Source organism: Phyllostomus hastatus, unplaced genomic scaffold, assembly GCF_019186645.2.
Source record: "Phyllostomus hastatus isolate PE091 unplaced genomic scaffold, TTU_PhHast_1.1 phas_scaffold_501, whole genome shotgun sequence".
NCBI classification, from domain to species: domain Eukaryota; kingdom Metazoa; phylum Chordata; class Mammalia; order Chiroptera; family Phyllostomidae; genus Phyllostomus; species Phyllostomus hastatus.
In genome coordinates, this window is record NW_025334033.1 from 9,154,955 (window position 1) to 9,177,906 (window position 22,952).

Here is a 22,952-nt window from a genome sequence, read left to right on the forward strand (position 1 = left end):
CAACCATGACTTAAACTTGGGGTGGGGGTGGGGAATCAAGGAGACAATCACAGTGGGACTGAGAAGACTCCGTGTTTGGTAATCAGGTTTATGGAACTCAGTGAGGCATTCTACAGAAAAACAAGTAACAATGAAAGGATTAGAACAACTGTCTTAATTAGGAAGATTAAAGCAAGTCAATCCACAACGCGTGACCCAGCAATGACTAAGGGCAAATATATTACTAGCATCTTCATGAAGTCGTAAACGCTATACTGGACAGGAACGACAGCAGGAAGGTGAGATCAGGTGAGGTGGATTACTAGCTATATATAGGTCAATGAGAAGGAGTTACAGGGGATGAGTAACTGAAATGGAAAACAGGAAAATTTCAAGAGGAACCCCTCACCTTCCCCCCAAAATAGACCAACACTTGGAGGGTGGAAGGAACTCTTTCTCCCCCAAGAGAAGGGATGGAAGTTCAGTCCCTTGGGAGGGCTGAAAACTGTCCCATGTTGTCTCAAGGGACAAAGCACATTGCTACCAATGAACAAAAGCTCCTCAATCTCTCTACACGTAAGCATTTAAAACAGGTCTGACACCAACAAAACAAACAGAGCAGGTCACAACAACTCCTCACCAAACAAAGTCAAATGAAGAGAGATCCCTACTTCAGCAAGAATACACAAAGAACAACACAGCTAGTAAAGGGCAGCTGCCATTAATCACATGCTCAAACCATGTTTTTACTAAGAGTGGGCCAGAGTCCCACTGTTTATAAACACATGTTTATATATGCATTCTCAATCATGACAGACTGAGTTTTTACTGACATTTTAGGCTGACTAACCTCTTCCTTGTCCATAAATGGTTCTGGGGATCTTCCAAAGCTAAATAAATCTTGGGACAAAGGAAAAATGCCAGGCAAGCAGTAAGGCCTATTGTTTTTCTAATAATACAGAGTATAACCTGACTTCACACAAAGCATAACCTAGGAATTCATTTCAATTTGTGGTCTCATTTTTCTGAGTATTCCAGAAGGTTTTAATTTACAAGTGAATCCCGAAGCCCTCCTTTCAAAATTAAATGTAAATTATTTTGGAATAGGGAACTTGGAATATTCAGAACCTCTCTTTAGTCCCCAGCATGAATAGGGAATTCCTATTTCTACTCTTCTAGCTATGTGTTAGGGGGCTATTTTGGTTCTTTGTGGCTGGCAGGAGCTCTTACCCTCATAAAGCAAACCATATGAACACTGGAAGCAGGATGCAGATCTCGGCCCCCCTCAAATCTGCATATTTTTCGATCACTCAATTGAATGACTATTCCTTAAGAAACCATAGACCAAACCTGAGATAAACTTATCCAGCCCCATGGCCTTAAATGGTCATCTCTGACCTGATGATTCCAAAATACATCTTCTGCCCCAATCTTTCTCTTGAACTCCAAACCCTATTGCCTGGGTGACAATGCCACTTAGTGTCTGCTAAGAATCTTGAACCTAACCCACCCCAAACCAAATTTTTGAGTCTCCCAATCAAACCTGCTTCCCAGCCCCCACCAATATGCCCCTTAATCAGTAACTGGTATCTCCATCATTCCAGTTGCTCAGGTCAAATAAATTAGACTTCTCTTCACATCTCCTCTATTCCCACATCCATTCTAGCAGCGAACTCCACTGGCTGTGCCTTTCAAATACACGCTGATTCCAACTATTTTTCACCACCTTCACTGTTTTAGTCCTTGTGTTTAACTCCTAACTGAACTTCTTGCTTCTACCTTTCTCCCTATAGTTCTCCCCACCCCTAAGCTAGAAGAACACACTGAAAACTCAAGCCAAATTACGTTCCTCTTCTGTTTTAATCTTCCAGTGGTCTCCCATCTCAAAATCCTTACTATGGCCTACTAAGCCCTCTATGATCTGCTTCTGCAACACTCATTTCATATCACTTTGCTCCTCATTCATTCTGTTCCACCTACACAGGGCTGCCTGCTGTTGCTTGATTATCCCAACTATGTTCTCACCTCAGGCCTTTGCATTTATCTCCTCTGCCTGGAATGCTCTTCTTTCTGCCAGATAAATGTTTGGCTCACTTCCTCACTTTCTTCAGATCTTGGCTCAAATGTCATCTTATCAGAGAAGCTTTACCAGCCCACATAACACAGTAAACCCTGATCAAAAACGGGGTTTTGAAATTTACCAGGAGGAAGAAGAACAATCTATTCTAAGGGAACAGTTTATGCAACAGTGAGATACTGGATGGGGTATTCAGGAAAGCTATAAGTCAATCAATCATTTCTGAAACAAATTCAAAAAAATTTTAATTTACTTTTAGAAAGAGAGGGAGAGAAACATCAATATGCCAGAGAAACACTGATTGGCCTCCTCTTGCACGTCCCCAGCCAGGCACCTGGCCCGCAACCCAGGCATGTGCCCTGACCAGGGTTCCAACCAGCTTTCGGTTTGCAGGCCAGTGCTCAATCCACTGAGCCACACGAGCCAGGGCTGTAACACAAATTTTAGAAGGGGAAATAGCCTGGCAATTAGGCTGGAAAGAGAGACAAAGGCCACAAAATGAAGGACCTTGTATGCCATGCAAAGGAATTTATACTTTATTCCATAGATGACGGAGATTCCCTAGTTGTAAGCAAGGGAGTGGCACGGTTAATAAAGAAGGGTATAATTAGTAGGTATGGGGCTGAGGGCTGAGACGGGAGTCCAAAAGATCAGCTAGGAGAAAGTAATGAATCTTATACTCACATTGAGAGTATGACTAAGTTGGAATTGTATGAAATGCTTACAGAGAAGCAAGGGGCAAAGAGAAAGCCAAGTTTCTGCTATCTGATATGGCTCCAAGCCATCACCACATCAGAAAACCTGTAAAAACAGTCACCAAAGACAGACATCCCTTAAGATGACTGAGGCTGATGATGTGCACGTAAGACATAGAATCTACCTAGCTATACCCTAGACCCCCAGGCTCTGGGGCCCTGTCCCAACCTGGTTAACGGGCTGAAGAGGTTTAAATGCCAAGGAAGGTATGGATGAGTCCTTATGGTTGTTATCACAAAATGTTTCATTCTTGAAAGGAGACAGTTCTGTGCTATTGTCAATAAGAAGAAAGAGTGGACACAAGCCTAGGAGTGGAGACAGGAAAATATGGGATCTAGTTCCAGCTCTGCTGTGAGACTATTACAGCCTCTCCGTCCTTGTATTTCATTTCTCTATGACGTTCCAGAGTTTGCATCCTCCTCATACTTGTGAGAATTTTGATGCTTTGTATTTCACAGAGAAGCACCAGAACCACCACACAAAATGACATTTTTCAGAGGCATGTGTTCTGCAAAACAATTTCCCATTTATGCATTTTTATGTCTCAAGATTACTGAAAATGTTATTAAATACATTTGAATCTTGCCCTGATTGGTATGGCTCAGTAGGTCAGGCATCACTGTGCAAACTGAAAAGTTGCAGGTTTGATTCTTGGTCAGGGCACATGCCTGGGTTGTGGGTATGGGACAGGCAACTAACTGATGTTTCTATCTCTTCCTTCCCCCTTTCCCTTCTCTCTAAAAACAAATAAAACAACAACAAACAAACATTTGGATCCTAGGAATAATTGAGATTCAAAAGGAATGTTATTGTCTCCCTTTTAGGTGCTAAAGTATTCCTTGAGGATATTGGATATGAAAGGACAGACCATTTGATGAAATGTCTTTTATATATATATATTTTAATTACCGATTTAATTGCTTTCCAACCACCTTTTGAAGTTTGTGATATAAAAATATGATTTCTTCCTATGGTGAAATAATGCATGAGAGTAATAAAACAATCATTTCTGAGTTGGTCAGTTATAGCTCCTGGTTAAATTGATTTTTTTTTGTCTGTTTATTCAGTGACATGCTCCAAGTGTTTACTCAGTGACATACTGTAGGTGTTTAGACACACAGTAGGCATGCACCAAATATCTGCTGAATGAATGTATAAAAAATTTATTCCAACAGAATGGATAGAAAAGTCCAAAGGAAAGCTAAAATGTTCCTGTTCCAGACAAAGTGTGACAACTGTCTAATATAACTGAGGGCAAAGGAATAAGAAGTTTGTGATACAAAGAAAGGGCAACACCAACCAAACATATTTACAGTAGAAAACCTGCACATCTAGTATCCCATGCTCTCATGACTTACTGTATCTGCAGCAGTGAGATTGATCCCCAGTCCACCAGCACGTGTGCTCAGCAGGAACACGAAGATGTCATTCCTGCAGAAGAGGAAGTAGGTGTATGTTTAGAGTAAAAACTGAAAAAGAAAAGTGGCACGTGGCATAAAAGAGGAATCTCTGAATAAAGAACAACATTTAGGGCTAGAAAGAGTTTTGGTGGTTGCTTAGGCCTGATCTAATGTTCCTTTGACACCCTGCACAAAGGTGCTCTGTTGCCAAGATCAAATCATGGTTATCATCTTCCAAATTGCAGATATACTTTGCCCATTAATATAGACTGACAGGCAATATAATTATAAACATGTAGCAAATATAACAGAAAACTACATTATCATGGAAGTAGAGGCCTTTCTTTAAATTTAATAGTCATATTTTTAACAAGTCACGCCATCCACAGTTCATGCAGAGGAGACAGATAAATCAGTATAATTAGAACTTCCAGTAATTTGAGTACTAATGATTTCAAAGCACTCATTTCAGATGAAAAGTTAGTCCCAGAAAAATGATCCGAGGTCTCAGGATTGAAAGCCAAGTCATGACTTCTGTGTACATTTCAAGTTGAACTTAGGATCAATCCATGAAGACAGACTACAATTAAAGTACTTTCTGATCAATGCCAACACAGCCTTTACAGAGAAATGATTAGATAAAGTTTTCTGTTTCCACGTACTTTTAAAGAAACCGAGTATTACAAATAAACCAGTAGGTGTCACTGTCACTCATTCAGGTAACAAATATTTATTAAGGATCTTTTAGGAACAAGGCTATGCCAGATCACAAAAAGCAGGCTTTCACTATAAGATGTATCTGTGTACACATATACATTTAGGGGCTCAGTCTGAACCTAGTTCTTGCAGATGACATAAACATATTTTAACATTATCTTGCATTTTCACATTCCTGCCACCAATGCCCTTTTCTAGAACATTTCTAAGGGACTGCGTTATACTGGTGAGCAAACTTTACCATCCTCTGAATCAAACTGCTAATCCCTTTCCATCATGACTATAATGAGAAATAAAACTGGAAATTCATTTAGACTGGTATTATTCAAATTGCAGATCACACCTATCATTGTGTATGAAATCAATTTGGTGGATCTGGACTGACTAAAGAAATAATTTAAAGAAATAAGTAGAACAGATTAGAAAATATAGTATATCGTCACAGGTCATAAGGAAAACTATTGTTTTGTGAAATTTCAGGTATGGTACCAAATCCTAACATAAAATAAATTTTATTCTTTGACTTCAAGTAAAAAATATGGAAACACACTGACATCAGGCCGCTTTCATCCCTTGATGCTATTCTTCCTTGAAAACGTCACCTGACTGCTGACGGTGTATTTGTGGGATATAAAATAGAGATGATCTAAATACAGTTGAAGTGACTAATTGATGACATATCAACAGCCAACATGAGTATTAGAAGGAGCTATTTTGAAATAAGCTTCCTGGTTAATCACCAAGCTGGATAGGTCCTAGTGGAATCTGTCCATTATTTGCATTCAATTAAACACAACTTTCCTAGAGGCATGCATAGAAAACTGAGCATGCCTGGAGGTCTCTTGTAGGACATGATTCCACAAGCAGTGTACTGTTATGAAAGTTCTACTAGTTTATCCTTGAATTTTATCATGAAGTTTAATGTTTCATAATTTTATTTATACAATTTATAACACATCATATCTTATGATTAAACCATACAGGGCAAACCATAAAGTTAAAAGGTGTTGCCAGTTAATAAACACATTTCCCATAGATGTGGGATGATGTAAATGGAAGCTTGATACCTCACAGACTACAAAAGAATACTTAACCATAATCAGTCTTTGAATAAAAACTGAGCTTTCTAGGCTGCACTAATTTCTTGGCTTTGATAAGGGTTCTCTTCCTCACACATCTCTTTGTCCTGCTTTGGTGGATACAGAGATGGGGTCAGTGGTCAGAGGCTTCTCTCTGATACTTGTGTGCGAGCTGATGGGAGTCACCCAATGGCAAGAACTTTTTTGGTAAATCTGATAGAAGTCCAGAGCCTGAGCTTGGGTGGGGGCTGAGGAACAGGGGTGAGACAGGGAGGGAGGTAGAAGGCAGTTGGGTAACTACAATAAAAGAAATGGTAGAGGCAGAAAAATGAGTCATTTTCACAGTCTGGACAGTCAGAGAGATAAAGACCCCAGATGTGGAAATCACTTATAAACAGGGACTATACATAGAAAAAAACACTCATGAAAGGAAGCTAGGTAAAAATAAATTAGCGAAATTTAAGGCAACATGATGGTTTGGGTGCCCTCTAGGGGTCTGAAAAGGAGTCTCAAACTCAGGGTCTGTGATGGAACAGGCCTTAGAGACCAGGCTTCCAAGTTGTCTATGAAATTCATATGGCAAAGACATGCCTAGGTCACATTCTCACTCTTCTTTAGTTAATGACCGCCCTGAGGCCACTCTGCTCCACAGTACCCAAATAGTGCTGGGCATGTAGCTGACTGCAGTAAATAAAGGCATGCTGAACCAGAATAAAAGACGGCACTGGAGCTCTACAACACTCTTACCAAGAGAGAAAAACCCAAAGTGCACTCACTTTTTCTACAGTTTCCCAAAGGCACAGCCTGAGTGGTCAGATACTTGGTGGTGGTGGTGGTGTCCCTTTGACAAATACCATGGGGTAAGAAGCAGTGAAGCCAAGGCCAAGGCACTCCAGAGCAAAGACCTTGTGAATGGCTTCTAGGATCACGCACTTGGTCACATGTTCTGAATGTTGCTCAGTCAGGACATCCTGGCCAAACAGTCTTTAGTCTCAGTCAGACTCTTTCCTGGAAGGATCCCTCATAAATAAATCTTGTATGAAGGGAATGTAAATGGCTTTTTATAGGAGTTCTTGTTTATTCTGGCTGACCTTTGAGCCTCAGGGCTTTCCAGTTGAAACTACAATTTTTTTCTTTTGATGTCTTTTCATTAATAATAATAAACAGCCAGCAAGCCATGCCTTTTTGTTTTCAAAAACACCTGTCTACTTCTCCCTCCAGGCCTACTGTAGCCACTCAGATTTGTAAGTTGAGAACTTTTCTCCCCATTTAGAGGGGTCTGGCCTGATAAACTTCTGGTCAACATAGGCATAGTTCATTTCTATACCTGAGATATAGGGGATTATTTTTTAGCCATAATCCCAACTCTAATCATCTAGTTCATAATGTACGCAGGAAAAATGTTAGTCTGTTGTTTCATAGTTTGCCTAATGTTAGACGGAGGATGTCAGAATTGTGGTTATTAAAATGTTGACCAAAAAACCCCTCACTGCTCCCTAAGTAACTCTCAGCTGTAGGGTTTGGAAGCTCAAGTAATGTTTCCTAGAAAAGCTGTGCAAAGTAAGATATTTAGTAAGTAAATAACAGTACAATTTAATGGTGAAAACATCCTTCTTTTAGACCTAAACTTTGAAAACCTTTTGTGTGTCATTGGGATTGCCCAAATAATTGCTTCACTATATTTAACTAGTCGCTCTCCTCCTTCCAGCCCCATGGCCCTCAGGTGATTGGCTGAGCTCAGATGCCTCATCCTCCAGGAGGTTCTCCTGATTTCAACCTTTTGGATTAGGTTAGGACAGCAATTTTCAACCAGCGTGCTGTAAGAATTATTAAAACATGCCATACCTGACTATTTAGTCGCAAGCACTGGTTTCCTTTCCTTTAGATTGTCAAGTGAAAACATGACAAAATAAAAGATTTTAGGAGCCATTAATTAGATATATCTATTGATTTTTCCCCCACTAAAAGGTCACTAAAATATACTGAGCTCTAGGTCTCACAATCCCGTTTTCTGGGAACTGGGAGAGCTAGAAGAGCTGTAGCACAACAACTCAGAAGCCCAAAGCAGCAGAAGTCAGCACACCATAGCTCTGGCTGGAATCTGAATCAGCAGAAATTTCTACAAAGCAATCTGATGATATGTGAAGTCTTAAATACTCACATCCCTTCACTCAGTGATTTACCTTGTTGGAATCTATATTAATAATCTAAATTGGTAACAAAGATTTATAAATGAAGATATTCACTCATCATTTTCAACAACTACAGTACCCCCAGTATAATGGAATACTGGTCATTAAAAATAATGATTACAAAGACTTTTTAAATTATATATGATAATGTTTATGATATAGAAGAAACCAGGACACACAATCTTTACATGGCATTAATGTGTAAATATAACCACATACATACCACATTTGCCATGTATAATGTGCTCCCATGTTTTTGGCCCAGACTTTCAGGGGGAAAAAAAATCTTTCCTTTCAATCAATTAATTAATTCATCTACAGTTGAATGAATTAATTATTTTACTTATTTTTTGTATTATAAAGGAATTTTAGCATTTATTTTTTAACATATTATGGTACAAGAAATTTTATGTAACAAAAATTACAAGACACGAGAACACATACAAGGCATTTCAGGTACTACCCATGTATAATGCACACCCTTATTTTCCCTCAAAAAATTTGGGCAGAAAGTGTGCATTATACACAGCAAAATACAGTACATTAAAGAATAGAGGAATATTTCAAAATGTTAAAAGTAGTGGGATTGTGGATGATTTTTATTTTCTTCATTAATTATTTGTCAAACTTTCCTCAAGAGGCATTTCATTATAGTGTATGACAATGCTAATTGTTACTGGGAAAAAAATAGCTTTGGTGTTAATGAAATCCTCAAATGCATAATATCAAACATATCAGTAAAAAATAAACACAAACAGTAGTAGGTGAAATACCAATTACTTAATAGTGTTTCTTCTAACACACAGCTCATGCCACCTCATACCAGTGTGCCCACATCAGAGGTGTTGGCATGCCTGGAGAAATTAAAGGCACCCTGGGGGAACCATATAGTCTATAATCTTGTAGGTAAGATTCTTGTCTGTTGGAGCTCTCAGGTTGGAGTAGGTAAGGACAAAGGAAAATATGTTTCATTTGATTTCAGAATCATGAAATGATGATCAGCTGGTAAATTTTTTTGTGGGGTGGGGTGGGGCATAACAATGTGGTAGGGCTAGGAGGCACTACTATGCTTATATATGAGATAATCAATTAAAAAATCTGCTGATAAGTTCTGCTAGGTGAGAAGCTAGGTTATGCCATGTACACAGTTGCTCCAAGGTAATGAACTGAAATAGGTCCAAAGTAGATCTTCCCCTCCACTGTTGGTCAAACAGCAACCTAAATTCAGGTGTATAGTTTCAATTTAGAAGTTGAATATACATTGTAAACCAACACATCAGGATATATCTCCTTACCTGTGTTCTACTGTAAAGGACTGTGCAACAGCAAAAACTGTCAAGGACATTCTTTGTTGAACTATGGATTTGTTTTATGCTAAATTATTTTACATTTGAAGTAAACCATGCATTAAAACCAAAAGAAATGAAAACAATATAACCTAAATACAGATGGCTATGTGCTTAATTTTGTTCCCAAGAACTCAAAAGTTAAATATTAACAGTCTACAAAGTTAAAGGCCAGAAATTCAGAATGTTCTAATTTATAGGGCATTGAGATCTACTCTACTCCTCAGTTCTCCAGGTTTAAGAAAGAAAATTAAGGATGGAGTTCAGCAGACCTGTCACTAGCATAGCTTGGCTTTCTCCTTGGAGAGACCAGTAACCAGACTCTGCTTATTACAATGAGAACCTGCACTTAGGATAATTATGGCTCTGAAAGCCTTCAGCACCCAGCAGGCAGTATTTGAAATTTCATAGGCTCATTATCAGGTACTGTAACTGAGAGCTGCCAGTTGAGTAGATTGCACACTACTGCAGGCTGTCATACTACACTGTACTAAAATGCTAGAGGGAAAGCAGGAAAAAGGAAGATTAAAAAAACAAACAAACTAAAATCAACTATAAGTTAACACCCAGAGATAACCGCTGTTAACATTTAGGAATATATAGCCCAGTGGATTTTTTTTCGACATACATATTACCCATATAAGGAGCGTCTTTGTTCATACTCAGAAGTCATTTCTTTATTGCCCCAAGCAATAGGCACTGATTTGGTAAGAGAACAGATTTCAAACACAAAAATTACCAAATATTCACCCCTCCCCCCACAGACACATAGATCTGAACTGTCATAAACAGAATTAGTGAAAATGGCAGGAACTATCATAACCACTTAACAATCTGACATGTGTTGGTATGTCTTTCAAACTCATCATCTCCAGCACTAGAGGAAAACCAAAGATAATTTTTGTAATTCCTAATAAAATTACCTGTTCTGAAAATCAGCAACCATGTCCCGCCTCTCCGAGATCTTCGATGAGCCATCAAGCCTCATGTATGTATGCTTTCTGTAAACCATATATTCCTGCCAATCAAGAGTAAGTAGATATAAATCAGTCTGATACAAATTACTGTATTCTAACTCACACAATCATCTACCTACCCACTTTCTACCTCATCCATACTAGGAGCAAGTCATTATATCCAGAATGAGGAGAAAGCAATCTCAAAAATATAGGAATTTAATTTGTGAATGAGTTAACTACAAAAGTGTAAAAGTCGAAAGTAATGTAAAGACTACAACCACCCTCAATTTCAACTTGAAAACTAATCTTATTTCTGCAGATTTTTGTAGGTTCCAGAAAAACAATTTAAACAAAATGAAATCTCTACACCAAAATGGCTTTTCAGTCTCCAACCAGATGTTTCTCACAGCTATGAACTACCTAGTTTTCCCTCGGTAAATAACACTCAACCTGATGTGTTTCACCCCAGCAAATCCTTGCTAACCAAAGTCCTTGAATTTACACCCTAAACTTCCCTTTTCAGCAAAGCATGCATCACTGTTAAGGGAGGCCAAAGCATCAGGATGAACAGAAGACAAGGTAACTTTCCATGGCTGAGAATGTTTTTGACATCATGTATAAAGGAATCACAACTTTTAAGAATGGATAAGAGATGTCAAGGCCTATTTCCATTTTTAGAGGTTGCAATTCTTTTTATAGATCATGTCCAAATGAGCACTGATTTCCTCTTTATTTGCTGCTGATTACTGGATTACATTTCAAAAAGTCCATTGCAGAGAAACTATTATTAAGAATTCAACACAGCTGCCTATGTATATGAACTTGTATTGCAAAATTCTCGTATGTAATTCTTTTGGGTGGCTGGGTAGTTCAGCACACAAGGCTGCTACTGTTTGGTACGGCTGGTGCAGTTATGTGGCAGCCTGCTCTTAGAGCAAGCGCTCCAACCTGCTTAATGGCTTGGCAGAAGTCTTTCTGGCTTGGGTAACTGTGAGGTGAAGCTGGTTGACAATGTTCATTGAGGACACAACATTGTGTTTTATATAAGTGTGTGTGTGTGTGTGTGTGTGTGTGTGTGTGTGTGTAGAAGCTATTTCTTTCTGTTTCCAGGTAGTTCTCTAAGGACTCTGATAATCAAAGAGGGGCAGAAAATATTTAGCCACAGTGAACTTCAAGTTCACATTTAGTGGTAGAGCCCTATAATGGAACAGTGTTAGGGCAGAAGAGTAGGGGTGTTTTGGGTAAAGTGGAATTCAGGAAAGAAGATGAATATGATGATGGCAGGAGATGGTCTTTAAAGGCTCACTATAACTTGGCAGCTAATCCAATCAGGGAATGCTGCCATCCAGAACAAAATAACGCGACTATACAGACAGACATCTCAGATTTGGACTCTAACCAAAGGGTGAGCTTCTTACAAGGATCTATTTTGCCTTTTAAACCAGAACTTCTAACCTCAGTGAGAACAATGAATGAATGAAATCTTCTTGTAGATCTTGCTTTTCACATATCATTTATATATCAAGGTCAACACAACACCAGAGATATTGGTCCTAGACCATAATGAAACCAATGTTGATTATAGAAAGCCTGTTACTAAGGCAACAGAAGTGAATCTTTGCTGTTTACTGCTTAAGCCTATGCTTTCCCACCCAGGGGAGTAGTGGGATTTCAGAAGGTTTAGATTCTATTTCAGTAAATACCTTCAAATCAAGTAAATGCACATGGAAAGAGCAGTTAAAAGCAAAGTAGAGAAAAGTCTACATTGTCACGCTATGCTATAGAAAAACAGCTAACAGATAAAGACTGAGCTAAAAAAGAAATTTTAATATTTCTGTCATTTACCAATTCTGGCTATACCGAAGCTATTCCTCTGGCTGTCTCTCTAAAAGTCTAGGCTGTTTGCAACCAGAAAGAAATGCCTAATTTCTTCAAGAACTGTAACCACGTCCATTCCTAGATTCAGCCCTGACTGGTGGCTTAGTTAGTCAAACATAGTCTCGCAAAGTGAAAGGTCACTGGTTTGATTCCCGGCCAGGGCACATGCCTGGGCTGTGGGCTTGGTTGCCGGTACGGGTTCATGCGAGATGCAACCAATCGTTGTTGTTCTCTCTCTTTCTCCCTCCCTTCCCCACTCTCTGAAAAATAAACAATACAAATGCTAACAAATGATTTAATAGTACTCACAGCAGTTTTGAAAATTTATTTTAAAAATCAATCTTAAAGAAAAGTCTATCTCAACAACAAAAACATCAAAAAGTTTTCTAAGATTCATCTTAAGAACCTTGCTTAATATATTCCTCTCAAAGTCTGCAATGGAGACCTGGTTAATTAGAAACTGTCTAAGATGGCACAACATCCCCAGTCATCTTTCCACTCTCTGTAGTTTACTCATATGTCTGAGGACCATTGCTGGGTGGTTACTGCTTGCTGGATGACTTTACTGTGCTTTACAGGAACTGTGTCACACTTAGTTCACCTGTACATTAAAGAGGGCTTATGGAACAGAAAGACCAACCATTACTCAGTCCTTCCTTACATTAGGCGCCCTGTAAATTAAAGGTGTCTCTCACTCAAGTTCACTTTTGGTAATTAGGAAAGGCTTAGAAAATAATCACCAGAATGATTAAATTTCCTAGAGACTTGTCACAAGAATTCCTTTTGCTCCTCTTAAAGCAGCAGAGAGAAGAGGAACCAAGTGTAGGCCTCCTTCCTCTCCCAGAGGTCTCATAATTTAGTATCCTCCTTTAATTACACAAATATGAACACCAGTCCTCCCAAGTGGAATTTTGTGGATTAATAATTACTAACCAAGTAAGTTCTAATACTGTTGAGCTAATAAAATAAAAATTATGGCTTTTAACATTTAGGAAATTTCGAGATCTATAAAGTTCTAATAGATACCATTTTTGAAAATTGTTGAAGCTGCCAAAGGGGTTATGGACAAGACGTACTCTTAGCATCTGAGTGGTGATCCTCAACCAGGACTTGAAAAAATACCTGTGCATGGACCTATCACAGGTATTGAGCCAGTAGGTCTGGGCTAGGGCCTGGGCTGGTTATTTATTTATTTATTTATAATATATTAATTCCAGAGAGAGAGAGAGAGAGAGGGGGGAAGGAAGAGGGAGACAGTGAGAAATATTGATGGGAGAGAAACACTGATTGGCTGCCTCCTGCATGCACTCCAATCAGGGACTAAAACTACAACCCAGGTTGTGTCCTGACCAGTAACCAAACCTGGAACTTTCCGGTGTACAGGATGATACTCCAACCAACTGTGCCACACAGGCTGGGCCTGGGCTGCTTATTTTTTAAAAAGCTCCAGAGATGATTGCAATAGATACCCTATACCTGCAGTTAAGAACAACCACTACAGAGGAAAGGCAGGGCAGGGTCCTGTAGAATCTTACTATTTTAGTATGGCCATCAGATGAGCAGTGCTGGCAACACCTGACGTTTGCTAGAAATTAAGAATAGAGGTGCACACCCATACGACTGAATCAGAATTTGCATTTTAAAATGTATTACTTGTAAGTACATTTAAGTTTGAGAAACACTGTTGTATAACATATCCTTATGCTATTTTTAAAGCACTGAAACATTTTTTTTCCAAGCAAAATCTTATATGAAACCCCTCTAACATAAAATAAGTAAAAAGCATTATTATTCTGGTTGATGAAGAAGGATAGGGAGCTTAGTGCCCCACCTGCTTAATCTCTACCTAGTTCTCCTACCCTCTACCCTACTCCACCAGCCTGAAAACTACTGTCTTAGAATACAAATTGAGAAGACAGGTTAGTTCTGGATCACACCCATAAATTCTACTTTAAAACAGTGGCATGCAAACAGAGGTATCAGAGTAACTCAAAATAGCATCAGCAAGTGCTTCTAACTCCTTAAAATATACTAAATAAAAGCAAACCTCACATACCTGATGGTGTAATATAAAAGGGACTAGGTTTGTCTTAAAGTAGCAGTGATAATGATGATGGTAAGCATTTATTGAGCATTTACTAAGTGACATTCACTATTCTACTTATTTTACCTGACTTTGCTTATCTATTCCTCACCACAGGCCTCAAAGGTAGGTGTTATTATTGTTACTCCCACTTTACAGATGCTAAGTAAGGTCTCTAAAGTGGCATAGGCAGCAGGTAATGGAGCTAGGATTAGAACTCAGGTGGACTGGTTCTAGAGCCTTTGGCTTAACCCATCCGCTGCTTTTCAAATGGAATAGAGGTGCACCACCACTAGCAAAAAAATGGGGGTGGTGTGGGGGGAGAAGCACATAAGGTCCTTAGCATATCGTCCATAACCCCTAGCCATCACTGTCATAAAGAGAGGATAATTGGGCACTTGAAAAAATAAAGGAAAATGCATATATACTATACCTACAACATGAATTTCCATTCTGAGACTACTTTTCCATTTCAAAGTTGCCTCTGATGTTAATTTTAACACAATTTCACTTTCATAAAACATTTTGGGGGGAAAGACTCAGTACGATCCATAAACCTGCAGATGTGGTATAACTAGTTTCCTGGACATGCCCCTTTCCACCACTGAGGTCTATTCATCAGCAAAAAACGAGGCTCCTCTCAATGTCTATTACAACCTCTCTGTTGTCCAAGTAAGTCATACCAAGTGAATGACATATGGCAGCCATCCCTCCCATATCTAATACAGAGCCCTTAGGAGCAAGACCTAATCACAAGGCATTCATGGGCCCACCATAATCTACCTTCACATTACTTGTGTTATTTCCTTTTCTCCTATACTGCATGCTCCAATCATAGTGCACTAGTCCCCCCAAACGTCTTCTGTTTTCCCATCTGTGTGCTTTTTCTTTTTTTAAATCCTTACCCAACGATATGTTTATTGATTTTAGAGAGAAAGGAAGGGAGTGGGGAAGTGAGAGAAACACTGATTGGTTGCCTCCTATATAAGCCCCAACCAAGGATTGAACCCACAACTTTTTGGTCTATGGGATGACGCTCCAAACAGCTGAACCACTCAGCCAGGGTCCATCCCTGTGCCTTTTTACACCTGGCTTCCTTAGTCTGGAATGCACTTCTCCCTGATGGCTGATGTTCTGTTTGAGTTCAGTTCAGATGCTACTGTCTATGTAAAGACTTCCTTAAGCAACCCAGTAAGAAATAAATGTATCCCCCCTGCTATGTTCAGCAATGTTATGCTTCATTTGTGGCCTCAGTATCAGGGCACACTTGACAGTTATTTGTGTTTGTGATATGTATACACTCTCACACACACACAGGATGCATTCGTTGCTGACAAAAATGACAATGAACTCATATTTACATCTGTCTAGCACAATGCCTTACTCACAGTTGGCATGAAAAAGAAATGAATTAAACAGAATATAGGATGATTATAACCTGACACATGTCCTTCTAGCATTCTTAAGATCTAATGAAAATGCTAGTCAACAGTGACCCCCAATTTGCTTTACATTCCATGGGACAATTTTAGAATACCCAGCTTTCCACTATGTGCAGAATCACAGCTCGCAAAGGTAATGAAATTCTAAGAGAAGCCAGCTCATATAAGTGGGGCCCCAAAAAACCCAGGAATTACCTCTGGAGGGTGGACACCTTGAGGTACAGGCTTTCCCACTATGTGAGTGTCTCAGGAACCCATCTCTATCAGTGTACCAGCTGGTGTTGCTGAGAGATGCTACGCTTGGTTTCTGTGAATTTTTTTTTGAGACTCTTTCAATGCATTTGCCCATTTCATGATGGTGGTTTATGAATGTACCTGCCCATGTGATTTACGAACCACACTGAATGTTCAGCAGTTTCTGACCAAAAATGGCATGACCCCCAATGCCCTACCCTCCCTATTTACCCAATCTTGCTTCAAGTAACTGTTTTTTTTTTGTTTCCACAGATGAAAAAAGTCCTCAAAGGGAAACGTTTTGCTGATACAGGAGAGGTGAAATCAGGAACAGCAGAAGCACTACGAGGCATCGAATTAGACAAATTCAAAAACTGTTTTGAGCAGTGGAAAAAATGTCTTGATAGGTGTCTTGTCATTGTGTCAAATGAAGAGTACTTTGAAGGTGACTGAAGTTTAAACATGTAAGAATACACACTTTTAAATAAATAAATTCCATTTTGGGGGTATACCCCCTCATATAAAAGAATAAACTTTTAAAATACTAATACAGCCCTGGCTGGTGTAGCTCAGCGGATTGAGCGCAGGCTACAAACCAAAGGGTCTCTGGTTCAACTCCCAGTCAGGGAACACGCCTGGGTTGTGGGCCAGGTCCCCAGTGGGGGCCAAGTGAGAGGCAACCACACATTGATGTTTCTATCTCCTTCCCTTCCCCTCTCTCTAAAAATAAATAAAATCTTTAAAAAAATACTAATAGAGTATGCTCCATACAGAGATTAAATTAGTTCTAGTCTGTTGAGTTGTAAATGTGAAAGAAAACATCATCAGTATTTGTGTTTTACATCATTAAATGAAAAAATAAAAATACTTCTGTATTCTTCAAGAAAAAAATGAAAGCATAAAGGATTTGGATATGGATGAGCAGTGACAGTGGAGGAATCATTTCTAAATCTAAATCTAAATCCTAGAGTTCAAGAAAGGATCCAGAAGGAATGGTAAACTCTATGTCAAATTTAAAGTGAACACTTTGGCATGAAACTAGGAGCTCTTTGATGCTAGGAGTCAGAAAAAACAAAGAAGGTCCAGGTGCAGGGATTTATATTGAGAAAGATTCTGATGAGAAAGTTGAACCCTGACTGGTGTGGCTCAGCTGGTTGGGTTCATGCCCCAAAACAAAAGGCTGCCGTTGGTTCCAGTCTCAGTCAGGGAACCTATCTAGGTTGTGGCGCATCCAGTCAGGGTGCATTCAAAAGGCAACGGATTGATGTTTCTCTCTCACATCTCCTTCTTTCTTCCTCCCTCCCACTCTCTCTAATTAATTATTACTTAATATTTTATTTTCTCCTCCTCCTACATTATTATTATTATTATTATTATTATTATTATTATTACTAACAGAACCAGAAAGAGCTATTTAATCTCCACCTTCGGGGAAATTGTTCAGGTAGTAGCAATTGCCACCAGAACTGGGAGCCAAGCCACCAAAAATGTGGAAAAACAGGGAGGCAGTGCCATGGCTCAGCTCTCCAGACCAAGCTGGGGGACTCTCTGCCCTGGGCCGGACAGTCCCCAGCGTGGAAAACAGGAGCTGAGCCTTCCTGCGTTCAAAGGTCCTGCCACCCACACCCTGCCACCCACTACTGTGGCACTTCCTGTATGGCAACCAACAATTTACAAATCCTTTCAGAAGCTTCCTTTCTACCTCCCCATCCCCAAGACAGGGATCATCAGCTCCATTCTACAGATAAGGAAACTGAGGCACAAAGAAGAACACAAAGCGAGACCCATGTATTCCTCTGGAAAGTCTTAGAACCTCTGTTGAGAAAGGTGTCTCCTCCCTGAGAAGTGCAGGACTAATAAGGAAACAGGAAAGGCTGAGCCTGGGTCCTCTGGCCCATCTGCCTCCAGGTCTCAACCTGGCTGCTGCCCGTGCTTCTTCCTAGCCCACAAGCAGCACCAGGAGGCCCAGGCATACTTCCAGCTCCAGCTCACATGTGATGCAACTCTGGTTTGGGGCAGCCTGTTGCTCCCAACAAGAGGGAAAATTCACTTGTGCTAAAAAGGCCATTCAATCCCTGCCCCGCCATAATTAATCAATTATTTTTAAAAAATAAGTGAAATGTTATGGCACTGTCATTGTTGTTGTGGTCCTTTTCTAGGCTGCTGCCCCTGGCCCTGGCCAGACTCCCAAGGGGCTTGTCAGCATGGTTGAATGTTGGGTTGACCTTGGGCACCCCTGTCTTTTTATGGACTGATCTCATCAACATAATGAAGATGTTTTGGTGTACGTGTAAATGATGGAACATCTGTTTAGGATGAACCTTTTCCTAGTGAAGTACTTGCTGACTGGACAAGTTATACAACCCAGTGTCTCAAATGTCATCATTAGTTATGGATTATCTGGATTTAATTCTGAGTTGCACTATTTTCATATACTGGTACAATTCAAGATTAGTCTGTTTCAGTACTTAACAATCACACCACATAAGCACCAGTTGGCTGAACCTTTGTTATGTTGCACAGAAAATACTGAGGCTCATTTCCTTAAACCACAGACTCAGTTGCTTGATGCAATAGGAATGAATCTCAAAAGAGACTACCCATAGATAACGTAAGTCATCTGTAGGGAGTTAAAAGCTCTCTGCAACATCCCAAACCAGTGTAAAAAGGATGGTGTTAGGAAAAGTTTTGTCTGACGTCTAGTTGGACCCACACTGCCAACTGCACAGGGGCTGTGTCTGTCTCCATAGAACGCTCACCAGCCAAGACCCTATAGGTGACTCAGTAAATATAAAATAAACCCACAATGTAACATTTACCATAACGTGACCTACCATAACTTCCCCTATTTATGTCCTTAATTTCTGCCTGTGGCACACTAAAAATCCTTGGCCCTGAAAATTAAGCAGTCTCCTTTTTTATCCCCTATTCAGAAAACTATTTGGATACCACGGGAAAGGATAAAACATTTCAGAATACAGAATTCTATTTGGAAGAAGATCTGATATATTCCAAAGAAATTTAAATTAAAGTCAGATTTTTGTCCGAGAGAAGGAGGCTATCAATCACTTTAGGAAATACTGAGCAAATACTAAGTGCCCACATCTAGTATTTCCCATAAAATAGAAACCTGGCCATATAGAAGTATGTGGGTTTTTATTGTCTTCTGAGACCCAGAAATAGACAGACAGACAGACGAGGTTAAAGCACAGAATAAAAAAACCCAAAAGGCTGTTGTATGAAAGATGCTGACATGCTCTACAGTTTCACAAGAGAGCTTCAATGCCTCCTGTGAGTTCTAACTCTGGCTTTACTGAAAGCTTTTCTTTCCCTCCTTGACATGCAGGGTAACAGGATGCCAAGGGAAAAAGAGAATCTGAAAAAACGTTAAAAAATTCTAGATACAAATAACCCCCAACACTTTGCAAATAAAGAAGCAAGGCAAGGATCAAGGTATTAAAAAAAAAAAAAAAAGTCAACGGAAAGCAGCTATACAGAGGGCCTTTCCATAACATGACCCTTAGGGTTCATGCACCAGATCATGCTTTAAAGCCAAAATGACTCTAGTGAATGTTTATAGATTCTATTATAAAAGTGACTGAAAAACCCATAGTACTCTTTGAAAGGTTAAAAAATGTAGACCTAGCTCTGGCTGGGTGGCTCAGTTGGCTGGAACATTATTCCATACACCAAAAGGTTGCAGGTTCAGTCCCCAGTCGGGGCGCATACAGGATTGAATCAACCAATTTCCTCCTTTCACATCAACATTTCTTTCTCTCTCTCCCCTCTTTCCCTTTCTCTAAAATCAATAAACATATCTTTGGGTGAGGATTAAAAAAAAAATAGACCTAATCCTGGACTGTCCTAAGATCCACAATATATTTACATTTCAATAAATGATCAGACATATATTAAACATTGTGGGCACTGTAATTCTGTGCCTACAAAATAAATTTCATTTGCAGACTAACCTCTTGGAATACAGAATGTGATTGATTTGGGTAAATAATATTAAATAAACAGACAAAAATTAGGAAATGTAATGTTGAAGGAGACAGTATTAAGGAACCTAGGCAACAGTTTCATTTTAGTTTTTCAGTAAAACATACAAACAGCTGCAACATTTTTTGGCGTCAGCATCCTAGATGCATGTTATACATATGGCTATGGAATGTTAGCAGTTGTGAAATTCAGGCTTTGAATTTGCTTTTCCCCAATTCAGAATTCCCCATAGAGAGATGCAACTACATTTAGAGAAGGTTTTCAAGTTGCTTTATTTGTGAAATCAACCCACAAAGTTCAATCCTTCCTCCTTCAAAAAACCCTGCTGGATTAGAGATAGGAAGCGACCTTGGTGGGTAAGGTTTATAGCATTCATTCTGAACAAAATGCATTCATTCTTTGATTTACTTATTTTAGTAATATTTGTAAGTAACCTAGAAGTGTGCAATATACAGGATAAGGAAGTAAGATGTAGAACTGTATCAAATTTAAACCATCCACACTCACTCTCACCTACCAGAATTACCTAAAAAGAAAGATCACCCCCTCCCTTACAAAATCCTTCACATATTGCTTTTTCTATAATTATTAGCAGTGTAAAGATTAGTATTTCATCTATACTTGCCTGACTCTTTAGGACACGGCAAGTACACTTTATCCAAAAAGAGCCCCACTGAGGGAAAGTTAACTCATTGTTCTGGCTAGTGGCATCACCTGTTTAGACCAGAACATTAAAGATGTAGGCAGTCCTTTTATTTTAAATTATTGCTGTTAGGATCTTTGAAACAAATCAAGATTTACACCAAACACAATGGCTTAATCACCTCTCTAATAGTCACTTTATAAGTGACTGCAAGTTGCATTCATCATCCTTTAGAAATAGGTACCCTACTTACAATACAAACCAGAAAGTGTGGCCTGCTGACAGCATTCTGGAGCTAAATACCATATTAAACATAAAATGTAGTGATTAAACTGACCTCAAATATCATTTGTCTCTTGTTAAAAAAAACCTTCCCAGATAATTTAAAAAAAAAAAAAAAAAAAAGAGCCTGCCACCAAATTCCAATAAATTTACTGGAAAATTCAACAAGCCAGCCCTGGCTTCCAAAGAACCTAAAAATTCTTCCTTCTTACTACCCCTCATTCCTTTTGCACTGGTATGATCTCTACTCCTTTATTCCTAGGAAGGGATAATCACGGTTCAGTTTCCATTTATTATCAACTACTACCTGGAGTAGCAGAGCTAGAATAGAAAGCCATAGATATATAAAATCCATGGAAAAACATGACAATATCTATACACTACTGACAGTGCTTTAGACTCTAGACAAGTAGCTTTCCAACATCTTTGTTTTTTTTTTAAAGTTTTTATTTACTTATTTTTAGAGAGAGGGGAAGGAAGGAAGAAAGAGAGGGAGAGAAACACCGATTGATTGCCTCTTGCATAACCCCAACTGGGGACAGGGCCCGCAACCCATGCCTGTGACCTGACTGGAAATTGAACCGGTGGCCCTTTGTTTTGCAGAAGGATGTCCAACCAGCTGAGCCACACCAGTCAGGGCCCAACATTCTTGCACAAAGAATGCAAAGATTTACTCTAGTGGCTTGTGATTATTTGTCCTCACTGTTTCATTGTCCATGACTTTCCTCCCTCAAGTAACAAAGCAACCACTCAGACAAGAAAGCAGAGAGAATATACAGTAAGACATAGCTATATCTGTCACCATAATCCAATGGTTGTCAACTTCGGTTACATATCAGAATTACCTCAGGAGCTCTTAAATATCCTCATGCCAAACAAACAAACAAACAAACAAACAAACAAACAAACAAACATCCTGATACCTACACCTCATCCCATATTATAATAAGAATCTCTGGGGATGGAACCAGACACCCGTATTTGTTAAAGGTTCCCCAAGAGATTGCAGTATGTAGTCAAGTTGAGAACCACTAGATTAACTCAGGATGAATAACTGCTTTCTGGTTTTTCACTGTAGAGAAGTAATGCTAAATCTTGTTTACTATATACAATATCAGAGGAGTTTTCAAGAAATTCCTAAGCTCTGATCTACTTAAAATTAGGGAATTTCTTCCCTAGCGAAGGGAGTGAGGAGTGTTCCATTTCATTGGTATAAGCAAGGAGGCAGAAATCCTTTGCATACTCTCACATCTGCCAGAAACTACATCTCCTCCTTTACAGACAGTAAAATCACAAAGATGTTTGGAGTTCTCATTAAGCAGGAATGGTATTAGTCAGAGACATCTGATTCCTACAAGTTAAATGTCAAGGTGTCCTAGGTCCCCAAGGTTCCTTCTCCTACCTCCAGTAGGTCTATCATCCTGGTCATCTGGGAGTAGATAAGGACCCTATGTCCTTGAGACTTGAGCCGAGTCAGCAGGACATCAAGGGCATACAGCTTTCCACTGTCAGTGATGAGGCTCTCCTTGCCTAGGGAGAAGAAAAGGGGGTAGGGGGAAACTGTATTTAATTGAAGCGGCAAAATCACTCACTGCAAAGCTGTATGCAGCCAAAATTACTACAACCAGGATGCTTGTCATCATGAGAGCAAGAAAGTACTCTAGAGAAGAATGCAAAGCACTATTAAATCACGATCCAATAGTGCTCTGGGAAGAAATATCCTGAAAGAGGGAGGTGTAGGTTCCTTCCCAACTGACAGTTCCTAATCAGACAAAGGCATCTGAAAACTTCCCTGCTCTAATCCTTACTCAGGGAACAGCAGGTACACATGGACATCTGAAAGTGATGTCCATGTGATGTTTGCTGTAAGTGACCTGAGAAAC

General features: G+C 39.4%; 1 protein-coding gene across 2 annotated transcripts in view; it reads right to left on the reverse strand.

The window, feature by feature from the left end:
- INO80 (INO80 complex ATPase subunit) overlaps window positions 1-22,952 on the reverse strand; it is a 123,335-nt gene that overhangs the window by 12,964 nt on the left and 87,419 nt on the right. For both annotated transcript variants that reach the window (XM_045822860.1, XM_045822859.1), the window contains 3 exons: window positions 22,472-22,599; window positions 10,470-10,564; window positions 4,171-4,243 (listed from right to left, as the gene is read on the reverse strand). In XM_045822860.1, the coding sequence (XP_045678816.1) occupies window positions 4,171-4,243; window positions 10,470-10,564; window positions 22,472-22,599 (296 nt within the window). The remainder of the gene's footprint in view (window positions 1-4,170; window positions 4,244-10,469; window positions 10,565-22,471; window positions 22,600-22,952) is intronic.